This window comes from Polyodon spathula, chromosome 5, assembly GCF_017654505.1.
Source record: "Polyodon spathula isolate WHYD16114869_AA chromosome 5, ASM1765450v1, whole genome shotgun sequence".
NCBI classification, from domain to species: Eukaryota; Metazoa; Chordata; class Actinopteri; order Acipenseriformes; family Polyodontidae; genus Polyodon; species Polyodon spathula.
In genome coordinates, this window is record NC_054538.1 from 73,104,822 (window position 1) to 73,126,381 (window position 21,560).

The window sequence follows — 21,560 nt, forward strand, 5'->3', positions numbered from 1 at the left end:
TCACCTTGAAAGGATTTCTTCAATTTTATAGTTGTAGCATTATATGGCTTACCATTAGTGCTGTCCCCATCTGTTATCCAGGATATGAGATTTTCAACTACTGTGTTGTGGGCTTGCCGCCATTGCATTTTTCACTTATAAGACTGAAGCAAACAGCTATCACACACAGCTATAACCCTGGGGGATGATATTAAAGGATTATTGCTCCGGGGAAAAAAGAAGCACATGGTACGTGAACATTTTACCAGCCCATTGAAGTTAATTAATTTTTTTTTTATTTTTAGCCAAGTTATTAGCTAAGGGCAAGAACTGCCAGTCTCTCTATACAACAAGGATAGTTAATGTGTTTTCAGGGTACTGGTGCAGCAAAAATAAATCAGCCAAAAGCACCATTTCACTTCAAATTTGTAGTTCTCAACACTCTTAGGTGAAATGTAGAAAAAAAAAAACAGTCAATATCATACAGTAACAGAAATAAGTCGCCAAAGTAAGGTAAAAATTTTTTCGTTTTTTTTTTTTTTTTAATTTATTTTATTTTTGCAGACCCAATGCACTTTTATCTAGGCATATGTATATTACCGGACATCTGAGTTTAATGACAATTGACTTGTTTTGTCAGCATGGAAAAATACTAGGGAATGCATTTATATTGACGTCTGTATCATTTATATTAAACCATGTATTGATATTTTAAAATGGAATAATCGCACTAAAAAAACGCATATGTATATTACAGGATATCTGAGTTTTAATGACAATAAAGCAGATTGAACTTGCAAACCCCATCGGTTTTATATCTCCACTTTGAATGGCTGGGCATTTTTGATAACATTTGAAACACAATGTACACAGGACTAATTAAGTTAATTACATTTTTACTGCCTCTTGCCTTTTCATGACGTTTGCAATTATTCTGACTGGTTGTTATTGCACTTTGTGATAGATTGTGGTGACAGGGTTGCCGAGTTATGGCAAGCATCAGGAATAGCCAGTGGCATAATGCTAATAATAGTAAGGAAGGCAATATGTATGTGTTATGTAAGTCATGGTACAATATATGTTTCGACATTTTTCGTTACTTATTTTTAAAAGTAATAAACTATGCATAAAACATGCTGTACTTTCGCTACAATTTACAGGATGAAAGCGTTGTGTAGGGTTTGGAGATTTAGCTGCACGTTCTAACAAGTTTTTAAATATTACTTACAATTTAAAGTTAAAACAAGCGCCCGTAATGTTTTGCAAATGTAACCCCATGGATCGGTGCCAACATTACCACCGCCCCTTACTATATAGACTAGTATGCTTATTGTTTGTTGTGCAGTGTACAGAAGAGAAGTGACCAGAAGAGACATACTCGACGTTCACTGTTTTGTTTCACCTCTCGGCAAATTATGAAATGTCCTTCAGTGATTCATAAGACTGTAAGTGTTTTAACTCTACATTACTGGATTCCTATTATTTTTTGATAATAGTTACGTGTGGGAACGTTAGCTGGGTTAAAAGTCTATTGCATTAGTGAGATTGTGAGAAGAAGAAGACGAAGAAGAAGAAGAAGAAGAAGAAGAAGAAGAAGAAGAAGAAGAAATAATTAATGCATTGTAAAATAACGGAGCATAGCCACAAAGTTCACAAGTAACACAATGTTCAGGTGGTTTTCCTTTGTGGAATTTGGGTTATTTTGGATAACAAGATAGTTGTACTGTTTTGGCTTTAGTCTGTACTCGGTAACATTTAAATGCTAGTAAACATTTCAGGGATCATTTATTTAGCCGAGGCGCAGGTTATGGTAGGTGCATGGGATAACAGATGAGGGGGTGTTTCTTTTTCAGTTAAGGAGTCGTTTGTATTTTTTCTAGCATTCCTGAGTGTTGCTAACAGAAAAGGGAGATGTCTGCGAACAGCCACATTTCCAATACAACTTCTCGTCAAGCAGTTTCACGTCCGGATTACGTTTGGGAATATGAGTATTATGACTACGAACCTGTGTCTTTTGAAGGACTGAAAGCCCACAGATGTAAGTCACGATTTTATTTATTTATTTATTTATTTATTTATTTTCAATTTGTTTGCATCGCTGTGAAATTTTAAAAAAGCAATATTCATCATCTAAATGTTAGGTCAAGTAGTATATGTTTCAAAATCATTTAGTGTTACTAATCTGACTAGTTTAATGTAAATGACATAAAGGAGAAGTTTTCACTTCGTTTTTTTTTTTTTAATACACATTTGTTCACATCATATTGCACTGATATAAAACTCAGTTTGTTTATCTTAACGTTACAGAAAAGTAGAACAACAAATTAACATTATTTTAGAATATCATTAGAAAACTATTTACTATTGATCTACATTGCCTATGGTGGGGTGGGGAAAATAAGTATTGTCTAGCAGCAGACCATCAATCACGGATACACATCATCAACCAGCCACTATTAGTCCCGGCGAGAAATTGATTATATATTAATGTTTTGTATATAAAAGTGCCATTGTAGCGTTTTATATTGCAATCTGTTGTTAATAACACGGCTGTTTGGCGCATTGTAGGAAGTTGCCTGCATTCTGACAATGAAAGTATTGTGATAGTGTGGTAGAAAGATAACGTTGTCACGTAGATAAGGCATTTATAAACTTCAGTGTTCCCTTTCAATTCGAAGACGACCAACAACCAATACTTTTGGGATATGCCTGCCACGGTTCAGGTATTTAATAAGCATTTAGTGACGCCTCGGTCCCGCCTACGGAGGGAATAAGTAAGCATCACTTTCTCTTTGCTTCTCATTCAGGTAGGTCTAACTTACCTGTCTAGTTGCTGTGATTGAGCCTGTGTGAAACAGCTCTCTCTGTCGAGTTTTCTGGAGTTGCCCTAAAATTTCAGTGCTGGAAGTTGGCTTGCCACTTCCCTGGAATCAGAAACTCAGCTTCTATGAACTGAGCTATAAACGCTGCTCAACTGCGCTGTGTTTAATCTTTTTCTTTTCAACAACCTTTGTGATTGTAGTCTGTTTTTCTAACCTTATAACAATTGCTGTTTGTGTTTTTCCTTAGCTATTTGCAGCTAAAAAAAAAAAAAAAAAACTAAAGAAAGAAAAAGAGATGCGTGACTCCTCCACGGTACCCGGGCCCTGCTGTTGAATTGACTCCCTCTCCGTGAGCTCGGCCAAAAATCTTACAGTTCACCCGCTTGAGGAGGTGCCTGTTCTACCCTCACAGCATTCCTGTTGTGTGCATTTGTGTTTTTTTCTCTTACTGGAAAATATAAAATAAAGGATTTTTATAGCTCATCTGCCTGGCTTACCCCATAGCTTGAATTGCTGTGTGTGTGTGCCTGTGTTTTTTCCTATTACTGCCTTTACAGTAAAAAAAAAAAAAAAAAAAAAGACAATGTGTGCCTGTCTCCTGCTAGCACAGCTGAGCCGTGTGCGGCGCTAGGAGCCCCTCCCTCCCCCTCTTCAATCTGTCCCTGAGCCCTTCGCAGAGCATCCCTGCACTCAGGCTCAGGTGCCTCTGTCTTACACCCGCTCTCAGTCTCCTACACGAAGTGCTGAGCGGGCCAAGCGCTGGAGACAGGCAGAGGATATTATAGACTTGAAAAACCGAATGACCCAAGTCCTTCGGTAATTGGCCAGGCAGCAGGCTCAAGCCCTTGCTCTGGCCCCGGCTCAGCCGATAACACCCGCCCTGGAGCTGACCAGTGGTCACCCTGGATGTTCCAGAACCGGATATCAGCATGGCTGAGTAGGATTTTGATACCTCATGGGAAAGAGCCTCTTTTCTTCAGAAGGAGGAGGGACAGGTCCAAGCTCAGAGATAACCTCTGACACTGGGTTTTCCCCTATCCCAAACTCGATCCCAGAGCTTATGGAGCGGGCCTCCAAGTTCCTCCAGGTACCTTGGAAGGCAGTGCCCGAACAGTGCTGGCCGGTTTTTAACATTCAGCCTCCTGTCCCCTGCCCTCGGCCCTTTCCAGTGTTCACGGGCTTTTTAGAAGAAGTACAGTCCACTTGGAACCACCTGGCCTCAGTGCCAAGCATTATTTATTTATTTATTTATTTATTTATTTATTTATTTACTACTACCTCTATCTCCAATCCTGTTCTCCAATCTCGAACACCCCAACTCCAAGTGGGTGAAAATGTGCACCTTTTATACATCTGTACCAAGTCTCGATTGCTAATCAATCATTCAATTGGCGTCTCGGTATATCTGCATGTAAATTAATCAGTGTACTCCTATGACACACATTATACACATTTTATCTGCACATGAAGTGCTGTGCAATCCTCGTGCCTAAATACAAATTACACTTTAAATGCTCGTGCTCATTACCCACATTGTGTCCCGTGTACCAACTACAATACACCAACATTAACACAAACATGCAACATATAACACACAGATATACACAGGGGCGGGGCGCACTGCCACATATCTCCCGCCACATATCTGGCCTCAATGGCCACCTCCCCCCTTTAAAACCCAGCAGTCCAGGTCAAAGTCTCGGGCCGGTAAGGGAGGCATCACTGGGCCCATGGTTGAAAATGTTGTCAGCTACCCTGTCGGTAGTGGTACGGCTGACAGCATGGTGGTCCACTCCCACAGCAGAAAAGCTTATCTGTCCCGTTAGACCCCTGGTAGCGGAAAAACTAATTCAGTCGGGGCAGGCCTGGCAGTGGAAAGGCTGCTGGGGTTGGTTGTCTCCAGGCCTCCCCCTTTTTCGTGGCACACATTATATCCCATGTACCAACTACAATACATCAACATTAACACAAACATGCAACACATAAATATGCACATGGGCGGGTACACTGTCACAAGCCCCCACAATAGGCTCTGCTTCATCCTCAGCAGCTCCAGCAGGCGCACTTGCACCTCACACACTTGGGTGCTCATCACCGTACACACCGGTTATGCACACCATCAAATTCTCTAATCTGTCTGGCCGGACAACTGGTTTACTACTGTTGACTTAAAGGGAAGCGTCTTCGAGTTTTCCGTGCTGCCATTCGGCCTCTCCTTAGCCCCCCCGCACTTTCTCAAACTCCACATGCTCCTGCTTCAGGCGTGGCTCAATGCCTTCCGGCTACATTCCAAACGCGACAGACACCATCAGCTGAACGTGTCTCACGTATGCTGGGAAACCCTGCACTGGTGGAGGCGAGCCTCTCATATGCGCAAAAGTGTAAGGATGGGGTAATCCTCTGCCGTCAGGTGGTGACAACGGACGCATCCAACTCAGGTTGGACATCCCTGCACATAAATGCGCTGGAGTTGCAAGCAGTTCAACGCTCTTGTACGCATTCCCGCCAATATCATTGCTTCCAGCCTTCCTAGAGAAAGTCTGGAGAGAGAAGGCGACAGTTCTCCAGGAGAATCTGGGTTCCAACCCTTTACCAGCTATTACAGGGCCAGCCCTGGGAGATCCCGCTACGCCTGGATCTCCTCAGTCAGGTGAATTGCACTCTCTGGCACTCAGAACTGGGCAGACTCCAACTGTGGGTCTGGCCCCTGAACAGGAATGTCTGTCTGCCTCAGACGCAGTCGTTAGTACACTGCAGAACGCTAGGGCCTCCTTCACAAGGTCATTGTACACCTGTAAGTGGAGGTATTTTTTAAATTGGTGTATGACCAGGGGTCATGACCCCATCTATTGCCCTATAACAATTATGTTACAGTTTCTGCAAGTACTGCTAGAGGCAGGCAGATAGTGTACCTACCAGCCACATCTGCATGCCATGTCCCCATTGACAAGGTGTCACCAGGAGCTCATTCCTGGTGACCCATTTTGTAAAGGACGCTCAGCAGTTACATCCTCCTAGAAAGGACGTTCTCCCCGAATGGAGTCTATACGTTGTATTGGAGGCTCTCACTAGGCCCTGTTTGAGCCTATACATTCCATTAGTGAAATATATCTCTATGAACACAGCCTTTTATTAGCCATTGCCTCAGCTAAGTGGGTTTGTGAGCTACAGGCTCAGTGCACAGTTCTTGTGTGCATGTTTGGAATGATGGAAACGGTATTGTTATGCACAAATCCTGCTTTCCTCCCTAAGGTGGTTATGGCTTTCCACTTAAACCAGTCAGTGAAACTTTCCATCCTCTTCCTTTTTCCTTGGAGGAGGATCAGAGATTGAATTCCGTCTGCCCGGTATGGGAATTGAGATGATATGTAGATAGGACGAGAGCGCTGCGTCAGTCTGACCAGCTATTCGTCTATCATGGTGAAAGGACCCTGGGTCAAGCCCTCTCAATGCAGTGACTGTCTCACTGGATTGTGGACACAAGTTTGACTGCAGATACTAATGCTGGCCTACCCCTATCTTGTCAGATGGCTGCGCTGTCTACCAGAGGAGTGGCTACGTCATGGGCCCTCTTTAGAGGAGCTTCATTGACTTATATTTGTACTGCAGCTAGTTGGGTTACTCCGCATACATTCAAAAGGTACTACCGACTTAATGTGGTAGATCTCTCTATGCCTTCATCAGGCACAAGGGTCCTAGAGGTTGCATGCTTGCACCTCTAACTGTGATTTCGCGGTGTCGAGTCATTCCTCATCTGCTGTCTCCACTCACAGTTGTTTGTCGTCTTCAACTTGAGAAGGAACATTAGGTTACAGATGTAACCCTGGTTTACTGAAAGAGAAGACGACCAACTTACAAGGTTGCATCACTCGCATTCGCGGGTTCGATGCAAAAGAGAAGGTGAGCTCCGCAGAGGGACTACTTATTCCCTCAGTAGACGGGACTGAGGACGCCACTCCCTGGAGGGGCCTATCGGCAGCTCTGACATAAAATACTCAGTAAATACCTGACCTGTGGCAGGCATATGCCAAAAGTATTGGTTGTTGGTCGTCTTCTCCTTCAGGGAACCAAGGTTACCATCCGTAGCCTAACGTTTTATGCCTGTCCAGACAGTAATATGAAAGGAGTCAAATAAAAAGTACAAAATGCTAGTGTAATATAGCGTGTTTTTTGCGTTGATTTAATAATATAAAATGACCCAGCATCTCTAATATAGACGGTAGTTTATCTGGGAGCATTGTAACTGAAAGCTCTTTCTCTTTTCCTTTTTGTCTTAATCTGTGAGAGGGACAGAAGATGAGAATCAACTAACGTTAAAGCACTAGGTACATATAGGGACAAGAGCTCTTTTAAATAATCAGATGCCAGGCTATAAAGTGTTTTATAAGCCAAAAGTAAGATTTTACAATCAACTGTAAATTGTACTGGAAGCCAGCTTAGAGAGGGACCTATGTGGTCACTTCTCTTTTTTTACTAAGCACTCATACTGTTGCATTTTTAACAAGCTGTAGTCTTGAAAAAGCATGGTCTGACATTGCAGCAATCAAGTCTAGATGAGAAACTGGGACTATTTAGCCTTTATCAAACAAGAGAGGCATTACTTGACTGTAGTACACTTCTATAAATGCAGGTGTCTCACTAAAACTCCACCTCAATCAGTTCACACCTAAGCATTACTTGTGGTTGATTTTCACTGGGTTGCAATCAGCGGTGTATGTAGAAGATTAGCGATTCTCACTCACAAAAGAAACAAAAAAAACAATATGTTAAAAAATACATTGAACCCCCTCTTTTTAGCATACATTTTGTTGTGCCCCCCGACACACATATTAAAACATTAGAATTTTATATTTTAACAGGTGTTTACATGTAAATCCCGATTTCAATCTGTTTGATGTCACTATTCTTTACTATATACTGTACACAAGCACCCCCCTCACAGTAACCCCCCAAACCTACTAGTAAATTAAAAATAATAAATAAATACATCTTGCCGCTTTGCAATCTGGTCTAAGTGGTCACCACTTCAACTGTGTACATTAATCACCATCACACACATCCCATATAATTTGATAATAAATAAGAGGACCACAAAAATTAAAATGACACATTATGACTTTAAAATGATAAAGATTATTGTTAAATAAACATTAGAACAATGTATGGTCAATTTCTGAATGAGAATTGGGGTCAGACATTTTTCTGGTACTTCTAGTGTTAGCCCTGCCTACTTCCAGTAATGTCACCCGAGTACAATTATTGGTTTCCGGGTGAAAAAATGAAGACTTGGCCGAATTAAAGGCCCATTTAGTTGTTTCACAAAAAGAAAGAAAAAAGCGTATCAATTTTACTGTTAACACGTTTCTCAGTTGTGATTGAGGTACACAAATTGCTTAACAGGTATCAATTGAATTCTTAAAGGAGAGTATAAAAGTCAGGGTTAAACATTGAAAATCAGGAGCCCTGTTTATATATTACTAATGTGTTGCAGGCAAGGCTACTACTGTTTTCTAGCTTACAAGACACTATACCTGCAGTCAGTCGAAGATGTGTGAGCCTGAGGCAATTGGATGTGATTGAATGCATTAATGCTCAAGGGCCAAGTGTTGTATAGTAAGTAGTTGAATTAGTTGTGGATGCATCTCTTGACTCACTTGATAGATAAGAAATAGATAAGAGGTTTCAAGGTCCCATTATGCAGCAAATCACAGGGAAGTTGATGAATTTACAAAATTCTATAGTCACATATTACAGCAAATTGTACAATGTGCTAGACTGTGACAAGCTGTTTGATTGGAATATACCACGACATGAAAGTTGGAGCACCATGGATCCAATAACTGGTCTTTAATCTGTTTCTTTAATCAATGCTTGCTTTAAGTTTTATAATGGCGCCTGCTTTGTAGTGGAGTATGGAAGCAAGAACAAAAGAAGAGTGAGGGGTGGGTGTATTAAGATGGGCCAGTCGCAGCGCAAACTTACCACAATTTGCATTTTCATTGTGACAATTCGCAAAGTATACATTTTGACATATGTACTAAGGGAAACTATGTTAATAAAGAGAGCCGCAATATACTAATTTAAATATTTGTTGCATCATCTTAGCGAGATCTCTAACATTGCGAGAGTCGTACGATATTTGTTTGAATAAATAATGAAAGGCAGTTTAATCCCATCGGATTCTATAGTGGGGTCCCCACCTTCATTCCCAAATAAAAAATGTGTTTCTATCAAAAAGCTTTTCATAATCATACAGTAGCCCCTCGCTAAACTTAACATGTTTGTCCGACATAAATTTAAAAAATACAATAAAATCGCACATGTGCATTTATAGTGCGCAGTGTATTTTAAATGTATAAATCATTGCACTGAAATAACACTAATGTGTTTTGGGTAGGCTACACATTTAATGTAAAAATATGAATCTGTACAGTCAGCCTAAACAGTATACAGTACAGTAGCAAAATCAAATGAATACTTAGCGCACTTTCTTTTTACTTTAGCCTGTAGTCTACCGGTAACACAAAATATACCATGCTGTTGCATTGTACACATTGGAACATATTTTATTATTTTTAACTTGGCCTACTTAGTAGCTTAGAGAGTGAACACACAATAGATCATGGTGCCACATTGACAAGTTATGATACAGGAGGACAGTCAATTCTCGTTAATAAGAATTTCAAAGGGACCAGCAACAAATTTGCCATTATACCACTAATTCATATTATAGTCTTCTATACACCAAAATGTATACTGTCAGTTTTTGAGGGGAAACCAGAAATGTCATAGAAATTTGTTTTCAAGGCTTGTAAGTACCCCCTGCTTTTAGGAAAAAATAGGTATTTAGGTGTTCGTCTCAAAAATGCATTGAGCAGAACTGACACCACATGAGAAAAAGCAGACTGGGGAATCCCAGCAACAATTGTGACTGTTTAAAACTTGCTCATCATAGTATTTGAGAACCCTCATTTGCACTATCTCCACCCCATCTTTGCGTACATATGCAGGAATGCCCAGAATTACTTATTAATCTAAGGCTGATCTGCAAAGAAGAACTGCTGTCACAAAGAATTCCCTAAAAAGTTGCTAAAAGCATTGCACAAGTTTTGTACATTTCAGCCTAGACTTCTGACTTGTTTGCAATTACTGCGACAGTTGCAACACTTTGTCTACCCCTAATCATACAAAAAGGATTTTGATTGGATTTGTGTGAGGCTTTACTTTGGGGTACTGGAGAAAAATGAACCAAAAATCTGGAGAGACAGGATTGCAGATGTTTTGGAGTGCAGATTAATGAATAAAACATGGATGCTGCTGCAGCAATTATTATTGCTGTCTAGCTGCAGGGGAGATTGCACATTACTTCAATATTTATTTTTTCTGAATGAATCACTGTTTAAAACCTTCAAGTGATATACTGTAGTATCTGAAAAGCAAATAACCTTTGATATCAGCGCTCTCAGTAAAATATCTCAATGCTGTGATCTTTCTGCTAGCCGTCACTACAGACTCTTAGTTAGGGTAGTTTGCAATATTACAAGGGAACTCAAAACGTCATGTCTGACAGTGTGCAACATTTCTTTTCAAAGTGCATCAGTATAGGCAGTATAATGACTTGTGTAAACCCTTGTATATTGTGTAGTATTGTGTGTGTATGTGTGTTAGCTTGGGGGAAAGACACAGGGAGAGATCATAATGCACATGAAAGGCAAACATACTTCAGCTCTATAGCTACTCTAGCAAACAAGCCTGGCTCTTTTGCACAGTAGTTGGGCTGGGAAGCAATACAACAGGTATGATGCTTTCTTCTAATCTCCGTCTCTGCAACCACCCATATAACACACGGAACACTGATGAACCATTTCCATGCCAAAACAGCTCAATATGTGAACCATTTCCATGCCAAAATAGCCTCGAAAGGGCTATTGGCTGATGGAGACATCTTGTTGATGCATTTGTCTTCTTGGTTTTCACTTCAAGATTTGAAGAGGCTATAGATCTTGAATGTGAACAACAGGTAGGAAAGATGCCCAAAGAGCACCTAATACACAAAGCAGAGAAGGCAACCATACATTTTTTACTCAATATTTTCAATCAGCATTTTGCCACTCCATGTCCACATGTTTATCCTTTGGAATGAAAATCAGGCCAGAGCAGAGTACAGGTCTATCAGCGTTGGGCTCAGCTTGACTGTGGTGAATTAGCAGGCAGTTTAGCTCTACTAAGGTCAGTGACCATAATCCAAAAGTGCAAATATAGTAATGTGCAGTTATTACTCACTGGTGATATTTACAGTACCAAACCTATTAAGAAAAAAAGACAACAGGGAAACATCTGCTTAAAGAATCACTGTGATCGTCTTCTCACCTCCTCTATTCCTTCTCTCTGAACAGCTGGCTCATTATAATACATACACTAAGAACATACTGCTCCTCCAGATAATGTATTAATATAACAATATTTGCTAAGGTTAACAGGAATTCAAGCATAAAATGACTTTGCATCAGGAAAAATGTCTGCTTAATAATAAATGCAAGATCCCACAATTAGAAACCGTATACGCTTCCAAAAAGCCAACTTATACTTCAATAAACTACTTGTGGGTTTAATTCATATAATACAATTAACAATTACATAGTAGCTACATGAGTATTAGCAACATTCTTCTGACCTGGCACCATGGCACATTACATCAAACTCATCCAGCTCAAGAAAAAAATAAGAAAGCATATTACAATGCATTTATCATACATGCATCATGTTATAATTTAGAACTTACTTTACTCTGGGTAAAACTAAGTAGCAGCACAGTTTTCATCATTAAAGTCACCTTGAACAACAGCAACTGGTAGAAGGGCTTATAAATATCAGCGGCAGCAGTAAAGTGTGTGCAATGTATCTTATACATAAAATAAGTTTAATTGATTCAAGAATTCACAATTCTCATATATAATTATATTTTTAAAAAGTCCCCAATAAAGTTTAATTAAATAAATATTGCAAAACAGTAATCAATTAATAATTTGTTTTATTAATTTACAGTTTTTTTTTTTTATGTTTACATTGAAGTTACAGTTAGTAAACGATTAAAGTGAAATTTCAATTAAATGATAAAAAGAAAAAGTTAAATCATAACTGCCGTCTACCATTAAATCAACATTTTAGAATTGCATCTGCTGTGTGAAGATGCAATTTGCTTTCTGTGCAAGAGACATTTCTGTGAATGGTATTCAGAAAAATGCATTTTCCGTATCAATTACGGTATGTCATCTAGAACAGATTATGTTTCTCGTCAAGACAGGCTTCACAAGTTTTTTATATTTTTAAACATTGATAAAAGTAGCTCAAAGCAGCTGAGTCTGAAACCTCTCCATTGACTCTCAATAGAGACTCGTCTCCCAAGCTCTCTTTACATCCCACGAGCCTTTGCGCACAGCAAGACAGAAGTCCTCATAGAGAATCAGCCAAGTTGAATATCTTTGGTGTAATAAAATTCTCTTCAGAAAACCTTTGCCTTGACACTTCCTTCAAAAAATAATCCACACTCTGTACAGTATGTCATCTGTAGTCGTCTAGGGTTCATGTTGCAATGTCAGATTTGTATGAAATATCACAGTTATCTTAAATGCATGAAATGTAAATAGTGTCATCCAAGAATCCTCATTTAAAGTCATTCCTGTGGCTTCTATAAATCTCTCAAACATCTCCTCTACGTTCAGCTGATACACCAGAGTTTAACCCTTAACCTGTCCCCATGCCCCCCATGAATGCTCTATAGAGGCCACAGAGAAGAGAACAAATAATGACGTCATCAGTACGTGATGACTAAACCAGAAGGTTATTGCAAAGCGATTCTAAACAACACAAGTAATTCTACATTTAGATAACCGCATTTTCATATAATTCAAAGTGTAATACATTTTTTTTACTCACTGAGATTAAAGTGTTACTGAACACCCTGCAATGTTTACAACAAGCGCATTGCAATACCTTTTGCTGCGTCCTGCGTTGTCTGTATTGTTGCATTACATTTTTTAACTTATTGCTGTCTCTTTTTCATGCTTTAATCATACATCATGGATCATTAATGAACAGGGCAATACATTTCTCAGCATTTCCCTGTGAGCCTTTACAAGAAGACAAAAATATATCTTCTAAGATTTGTAGTGTATCCAGATCCCTCCTGCAACAATGCTGGTTTTCTCTTCCCACAATATGCCCCTCATTTCAGAGAGCACCAGCATTGTTGCAGGAGGGAACGTGAACTGTAGGAGTTAGCATGAACGGGAATAATAAATGACCACCATGAATCATTGTTTGAATTTTTCAGATTCCATTGTGATTGGATTTTGGGTTGGCCTGGCGGTCTTTGTCATTTTTATGTTTTTCATATTGACTTTGCTGACGAAGACAGGAGCACCACATCAAGAGTAAGTCCTTATACTGAATATCTTAAATCTTTCATACAACATTTCACTAATCTTTTAAAAAAAAAAGAACTTGAGTGAGTGACTACCATGTATCTTACACATCATCCTATAATTATAGTTCATAATACATAGTAAAAGAGGAATAATTGAACAATACAGCTATTTTTAATGTGACCCATTTCCACCTGACACAAATTACCTGGACAAAGCCATCTGCTGCAAAGTACATGATACAAAGGGATTTCAGATGACTGCTTTGGGAAGCAAGGTTCGGGTCACGCTTACACAAGGGAGGCAATGTTCTACTGCCAGTGGGATGTGACTGTAAATGTTAATGGCTGTGTCTTGATGTGACACGCTCCTCTCGTTATCCTATCAGAGCAACAGATACATCCTAAAGGTCATGATTTTCTTGAAATTACCTGACCGTTGCCTGTTAATACAGTAGTGATCATGATTGCTGTAAAGTGCAAAGGGAGATAAAGAGGCCAGTTGAGGGGTGAGAATTCATAGAAAACTGGAAATTGGATCCTGCTTCTCTAACGTTCACATAATAATTGCAACAAATTATTTGAGATGAAAAATTTTCCTGTTGTAATATAATGTTAACAGTTTGATATCTTCAGATCTTCAAATATTTAAATATATCTCTAAATCATATTTTTAAGATATCTACAATACATTTAGCTATATCTCAAAATTATTTACAGTATCTTTAAATGGAGCTTTAAATGAGATATCTAAAATGCATTTTTAGATATCTTTAAATCATTTTAAGATATCTCAGTCTTTTTGAGATATCTTTAAATACTTTTCAGATATCTCTAAATCATTTAGAGATATCTATAAATAACATCCTGTTCATTTAATGATATCACTAAATCAGTTAAAGATATCTGTAAATCATTTGAAGATATCTTCAAATAACTTCCTGTTCATTTAGAGATATCTATAAATAGACCGGAAGTCCATTCAAAACATAGAGCATTTTCACAGGAAGTCATTTGGAGATATCTTGAAATGCCTTCCTGTTCATTTGAAGATATCTTCAAATGATATAGAGATATCTCCAAATGAACAGGAAGTTATTTGAAGATATCTTCAAATGATTTAGAGATATCTTTAAATAATATGTGGATTTGGCTACCATGGTGCACCAAACTGACATTTAGAGATATCTTAAAATGAGGGTTTTAAAGATATTTGTAAATCATTTGAAGATATCTTCAATGAACAGGAAGCCATTTCGAGAAATCTCGAAATGACTTCTTGTGAAAATGCTCTATGTTTTCAATGGACTTCCTGTCCATTTAAAGATATCTGTAAATGAATAGGACGTTATTTGAAGATATCTTAAAATGGTTTACAGATATCTTTAAATGAACAGGAAGTTATTTATAGATATCTTTAAATGATTTAGAGATATCTTTAAAACCCTAATTTTAAGATCTCCCTAAATGACAGTTTGGAGTGCCATGCTAGCACAATCCATATGGTTTCCATATTATTTTAAGATATCTGTCAATCAATTTGAGATATCTGTATTTCATTTTTAGATATCTCAAATTGATTTACAGATATGTTTAAATTAATTTTAGATATCTTAGAAACTGCACAATTAAATATATCTGGAATTCAATTTGAGATATCTCAAAATGTTTGACAGATATCTCTAAATATTTCAAGATATCTTAAAATGCAATTTGAGATATCTCTAAATGATCATTTGGCTTACCATAAGGATTAGCGTCATGCATTGTGGACGTTGCTGTGGCAGGCACCAGAGTTACAGAAAGTATTTTTACAAGCTTTTAAAGCCACCAGCAAGTTCCTGCTGCTCATTGTTAAAGGCAGATGGAGCAGTGATCAAACTAGGAAATAAACTAGGAGATTGGCATTATTTCAGTATTACTAATTTTAGAACATTTTTGACCAATTCTACAAGATATGAAGCCCTAATACCAACTACACCAAGTACCACCTTCAGCAAGTGGGTCAGGAAGCATCTGAGATTGCTTTCATCAGAAACCATTCACTTGTCTAATGCACAATGTTTTAGACAGGTGAAAAACACTTTAGCACACCAAAATGGAGTGCAATTACATGGAGAGATTTGCCAGATCTTAATGTCCTTGACATAATGCTATATCTGTAAGGAACAGCATGGAGCTTTCAGCAACTGACTGAGAGAGCTGCTGTGAGAGATGCAGCGCTTGTGGTGAAGTACAATTTATTGCGTGAAACAATTGTGCAGCGATGTCCGAGTTTTGTGCAACAATGAACAAATAACAGAGTTTTAGACAAACAGACAAAACAAACAAAACACTCATGGTTCTCTACAATAATACACAGGCCCTTTTGGTTTCAGCGTAACCATAATAAGGAACAGATCACCTCACTACGTCCCCTTATATAATTTCAATCATGACCCCTTGGTTAACGAGTGCATTGCTCCTCCAATCCGCGGATGCCACATCGTCTCCCTTCAGGGTCAATGATTTCGTGTATCGTAGCTCCACCTCCTTTCTAGATGGGCGACTTCCGCTGAACCCTGGGAATGAATTGTCGGGCCGTCCAGTCTAGGGTACTTTGTTCCCTTTACACCTCACAGGTCACAAGGGAGATCTAACACCAAGAATCATTCTTTCTCTGTCACATGCCCACAACGCTGGTAGAATGTATGATTGAGTCCTCAAGTATGTATCTGACATCAGTGTCATAATGAATTATAAATACCACAGGTGTTAAGAAATTGAATGCACATAATGCAACATATGACAACAGCTGTTGGCACTTTGGAATATTAGATCAAAATACTTTAGTATCTTTGTGAGGTCATGCTTATCATTTGGGAGTTATGGAATAAGAAACATGCTATTATGTTGTACATTTTAACTCAGGACATATGTGAGCCTTTTAATACAGTGATTATCTACAGCTGTGGTATAATAACTTACTCTGTATTCCCTTTTGGGCTGAGGTCAACATTGTAATGCAATATAAAAGTTGTCTTGTCTATCAAGGAACTCAGAGCTAGGCAAGGGGAACTCAGGCAAGGGTCTACAAAATGGGAATTTTGCCTATAAGGAATGGCCAAAAATGAAATATTTAGCATGGCATTTGTTTCAGCTTTTTACAGTATGGTTTGTTTGCAGAAACAACCTTGTCTATTGCAATGTTCTTTTTTGACAAGTGGTTTGAATCCTGTGTAGGCCCAGTCAAATTTTAAGGTAATTTTTCTTACAAAATTATTGTAGACAAACTTCCCATCTTATAGATTATTTTCTTTTAGATTTACAGTGTTTGCAATTCAGATGAGTGCAGTTTGGTATACTGTATTTCAAAGACAAACCAAGACACTGGTTGGTGTAATTATTTATTAGAAGAAATCATCAAAAGCCAATGAATGAAGGAAAACTGGCTTGTGTGAAGTGGTGATGGAAGAGGCAGTGGATGCTGAATAAATGAACGGGCAGTTGAGGGCAGAGTTGGCATTTATACTGCAGGAAGATCAAACAGGAATCCATACATAATACAACAGGTAATTTGCATAGGGCCTCTTCCAAATCAAGAGTGAGTTCGAATAATTAGCATAGCTTAGATAAAATAAACTGTGGTAACATGTTAGATATAGGTGACATTTTGCATCCAGCAGTAATGAGGATCATTCCACTGAGTGGTTCTGGAGACTTGAGAGACCATGGAAAGTAATTAGAGCTGTGCATGTAAACTTCGCTTAGATAGTTAGTAATTGCATGTCTCGTTGATTTTTATTTTAAGTGGCCCTGCATTATTAGCTCCAAGAAGAACTAGAAATCTGTTGTATTTTATTTTCCTGTAGTATTGTTCTAATGATGTTGTTCACATTCAAAGTTTCCAAGTCATTTTTAATACTTCCACTTAACTACTACATGTCTATGCTGTCCTTGTTATTCAAGCCCTTCATTTCTTCCACTTAAGATTGGTAGCAACCTCCTGTCTCATAAATTCCCTATGAAACATGAGTCACAGTCCAAACTATTGATCTTCACTGCAGTCATCATTCCTGATTCAAAGCACTGTCTCAGAGTGTAAAAAGAAGACAGTGGGATATATATATATATATATATATATATATATATATATATATATATATATATATACACGCAACTTACATTTGGAATACAAACAAAAGGCCAGCTAGCAGGCAAACATTTGTAAACCATAACAGTTTGGAATGACATTAGAAGGAAATCTTTGGGATTTATTAATACCATATTACTTTGAATTACCACTGCCCTTGAAAAATCACAGCCACGCTAACATATCAGAATTTGTAATAGACGCCACCCTTGAATAAACGCTGCTCTCAATCGTGAAACATGTATATTGTTTTCCCTACCCCAGCTCAAATAATTGCAGCACTATAAAGAAACACATACTAAACACAATATGGCAAAACACTGAATACAATTTATTTAAAAGAATACAATTACACACTGGAGCATAGCGGTATTTTACTGTAAAGTGTATAGGACCCAAGAACAGATATACAGCGTTAGGTACTGCTGATACTGGTATATGTACTCAAATAGGCAAACACTGATCTGATCTGGAAGCTCAACAGTTTTCAGTTTCAGTCCCCCGTGCATGTTACAATGCCAAAGTAAAAAGCCATGTAAAAGCAGATTTTTTTTTTTTTTTTCAATGGGGGAATCTCATTTGGGCTTTTTTTAGATTGCGTAAAAGTGTACAACACATGTGGTTGCTGCTCTGAAAAACGAAAAAGAAATTTAAGTAATAGTTAGAGATGGGCCATTGTCATTTAGTAGTACATTGTCAAAGTACTCCTTTTTATTTTCAGTTCCATGTTCATCCTGTTCCTAAAATGCCTAGATATAAATACTTATTTAGTATTTAATGAACCTATCCTCCTGCTTGGTTTGCTGCTGGGGAGAAATCCTAGTTATTTTTATAAACCTTTTAATGCCTCTGGTATGTTCTCCGTCTGCCAATCTAACTTCTGCCAAGCCTTCTAACCAGTTCATATAAACAGTTGTTATAGTTGTTAATTAGCATTTTCAGTAAAAACTGAATGGAAGTGTTTTGAAACCAAACAATATACTTTTGCAGTTTTTGAACACGTCTTCATTTATTTAAAGTAAATTTAGATGCATCTACACAAATTAAATCAAGGGTACTTGCATTCATCATCTGAAGCTCTGTTGGACCAAGAGGGACATTTTCCCACATTACAAAATAGCCCCAGGTGCAGCCAGCAGAGTTGAAGGTCATTGTGTGACAACTAGGATTGTACAGGCACAGATAATGATTTAAAAAAAAAAAAAAAAAAAACATCATTTAAATGTAATATTGGAGACAACAGCATTCAAAGTGTGTTATATATGAGCACATTATGATTCCAAAGCAGACATTTTCTTTTTCTTACATAGTCTAAGCTATACAGTTGATCTTTTTGTCTTCCTCACAGTATGTACAGTACAGAGTGGTGCAATAACATTAAAACTGACAAAGCAACTTAGTCAACATATCCCCACTTCAAAATAAAAACTACTGTAAAATGTATTCATAGAGTAAGAGCTGGACGTATTAAACACACAACAGTGATTCTCAGTATAATTTCATTTATTGAATTTAAAATAAATGACTAGTATTTATTGTATTTATACTGTGTGAACTTTACAGGGTACAAACGGCCCCAGAGTGCTCACGCACTTCGGTTCAGTGTACAGTAGCCTACTATGCATTGTAGCGAAACCTTAACCTATTTTTTTTTTTTTTGTAATGTCGTGGTGGCACTATCGGTTGAAATGTTTGGTATTTATTGACCACAACTTTTTTATTTTTTGTTTTGCCTTCTCCGGGGGCCCCCCTTCCAGACAGTGGGCCCTGGGGAAGTGTCTCCAGTCTCCCTGCCCTCTTGGTGGGCCAGTAAGGGTTACTGGAGAGAAATCTTCTAGACAGTAAAATAACATTTGCTTTTATGCCACTTCTTTAATTTTCTCTCTATCTCTCCTTTTCAAAATAGAAACCCAGAGCATTCAGAAAAGCACCATCATATGAATAGCTTTGCAGTGGATTTCCGTCGCTCCCAGGAGTCAGACAAAGTCCTCTCTCATCGGGTAGTGGAGGAGTCCCGCTCACTGTTCCACTGTTACATCAATGAGGTGGAGCATTTGGGCAGAGCCAGACTGGACAGCAAGGCTTCAGGTCTGAAACACAGCAGCCTTCACACCCGAGAAACCTTGGGTGACAACGAACTTGAGGAGGAAATGAACAACCTTGCAAAGTTCAACATCCCTAACTTTGTCAGTTCAGAGCAGAGTTCCATGCTTGGTGATGATGACTTACTGCTCAGTGAGCAACCAATCATTTTGAACAATGATGCAGATGATTCATCTGCATCAAACCCTGAAACATCCTCACAAAATCCTCAGCTGAGAAGCCAGACCCCACACGAATTATTTTAAAGAAGCTGATTTTGCTGTGTATCCTCTTGACCACCACCAACCCATATCGTGTGTTGCATGTGCATATGTTGAAATATGTGTTTCATATAGCACTGCCCTTGCATACATGCACAAAAGTGACACTTTAATGTGAGAGTATGGTCAAATCTGTGACGAACATGCATTTCACATACAGCGTATGCAACGTATATTGGTTTCCACATGAGCAAACAATTAATTGAGATGCTGGCTATTTTTGTGTATGAGTAAGCTTTATTTAATTTTAACTTTTGTACAGTAAAGGAATCTCATTTTTCAATTACCACAACTTTAAAACAGTAATCATTGTGCTACATGGCACATGTTTGGAAATAATAATACAAAATCATGTCTCTATAAGTACAAGTTATACAAAAGACTACACTAGTCATCCCTCCCTTGCATTTCTTCTGCTCTTATTTTTTATTATTATTATTTATTTATTTATTAGCAGGCACCCTTATCCAGGGTGACTTACCATTGTTACAAAATATTTAGTACAAAGATAAGAGCAGATATAAGGTGCAGTGAAATCAGTAGAAAATAAGATCAAATTCAAATAGGAGCAAAATAAAAAATACAGTAAATAATTACATTTAAGAGCGAGTTCAACGAAAAGCAGATAACTTATAGTAAAAATATTTGCTTACACGAGTAAAGTCCAGTAAGAGAATGTAGTAAGTACGGTAAGTGGATGAGAATGAGTTCAAATAAGAGCAATTACAAAAAATGTGAATGCAGACACCTATACAGGAAGTAGTTATAATTAAGAGCAGTGGTAGAATATGGCACACATCTTATCCTCCCCACTAACACTACCAGGTGTCAGTTCTTGTTACTGGTGGCTTTTGCATTAATCAAAATGTCCCAATCATCTCACAACTTGGTTGGATGCCCCAATGTTTTGGATGGGGGCTGGCCCAAATGGGAACTCCTAGCCCAGGCTATAGTACTCATCAGTCTCATGCTTCAAAATGTCAAAAAGGTTTTGGCCAACAATCTTTCTAAACCTGTTTTTGTTCAATAAAACATTTAAACTAATTTTCTTGTCATGTTGTGCTTTTTGAAGTATTTGTGGAGTAAATGCTCTTATTGTTTACAGCACTACTTTTAAAATAATTGACTTTTATGCCGATGTTGAATCTGGAAAGGATTATTCGTGAAACATGGTTTTGTAAGTGATATAAAACAGGGACCTGTGTTTTGTTTAATTATGCAATCTAGAACAATCAGTCTCCAAGGCTTGTGTTGGCAGAAGCTGTGTAAAATGTCTCCAACAAAAGGCAGAATGTGTCTTGTATGATATTGTCAAGATTCACACGTACTCTTTTTTTATTGATATATGCTCTTAAACTCAGGGGAGACGTTCAAAGGAGGATATAAATATGTTTCAGACTCCTGTAAGTGGATTGTTCATAAACTGGTCTTGCAACCTATCCAGATCACTTTTTAATAATCAAGAAAAACACTTCACGCTGACTGGGACCTGAGATAAGAGCCTTGAGTGAGGCAAGATAAGCGCAGGAGCTGCGAAAGAAGAGTGTGGCCAGGGGTCTGCTCTGACTCACATGGTGAGAACCCCCCTGAAGGTAAAGGGAGGCTGATGCCTGCCCTGAGGTCGGGGAAGTGAGACTCACTTGCCCCCCAGAGACGACCGATGCGAAGGCATGTATGAGAAGGTGGAGGAGGGGAGGAGGAGGAAAACAAAACACTAGACAGCGAAGGTGCAAGTGATCAGGGCTTAAATAGATAATCGGTACTCACTGACAAGAGATTGGAAGCCCCCTGCTGCACGCCCCCTGAATTACGCTTGCTAACATTTAAATGCTTTAAATATT

The 21,560-nt window shown here is 38.3% G+C and overlaps 1 protein-coding gene and 1 long non-coding RNA gene across 3 annotated transcripts in view; one reads left to right on the top strand and one right to left on the bottom strand.

Moving 5' to 3' along the window:
• The window catches only part of LOC121316286, an 88,719-nt gene that overhangs the window by 38,352 nt on the left and 28,807 nt on the right, over nt 1-21,560 (bottom strand). The window lies entirely within an intron of this gene.
• LOC121316284 (melanocortin-2 receptor accessory protein 2-like) lies at nt 478-21,220 on the top strand. 2 transcript variants are annotated; one of them, XM_041251266.1, is made up of 4 exons: nt 478-1,424; nt 1,860-2,017; nt 13,135-13,234; nt 19,263-21,220. In XM_041251266.1, exons 2-4 carry the CDS (start codon nt 1,891-1,893, stop codon nt 19,702-19,704), a joined length of 669 nt encoding a protein of 222 aa, XP_041107200.1. In that variant the 5' UTR covers nt 478-1,424; nt 1,860-1,890; the 3' UTR covers nt 19,705-21,220. The 2 variants fall into 2 exon arrangements, with proteins under 2 accessions (XP_041107200.1, XP_041107201.1); XM_041251267.1 differs by lacking the exons at nt 478-1,424; nt 13,135-13,234 and having other exon boundaries at nt 1,936-2,017.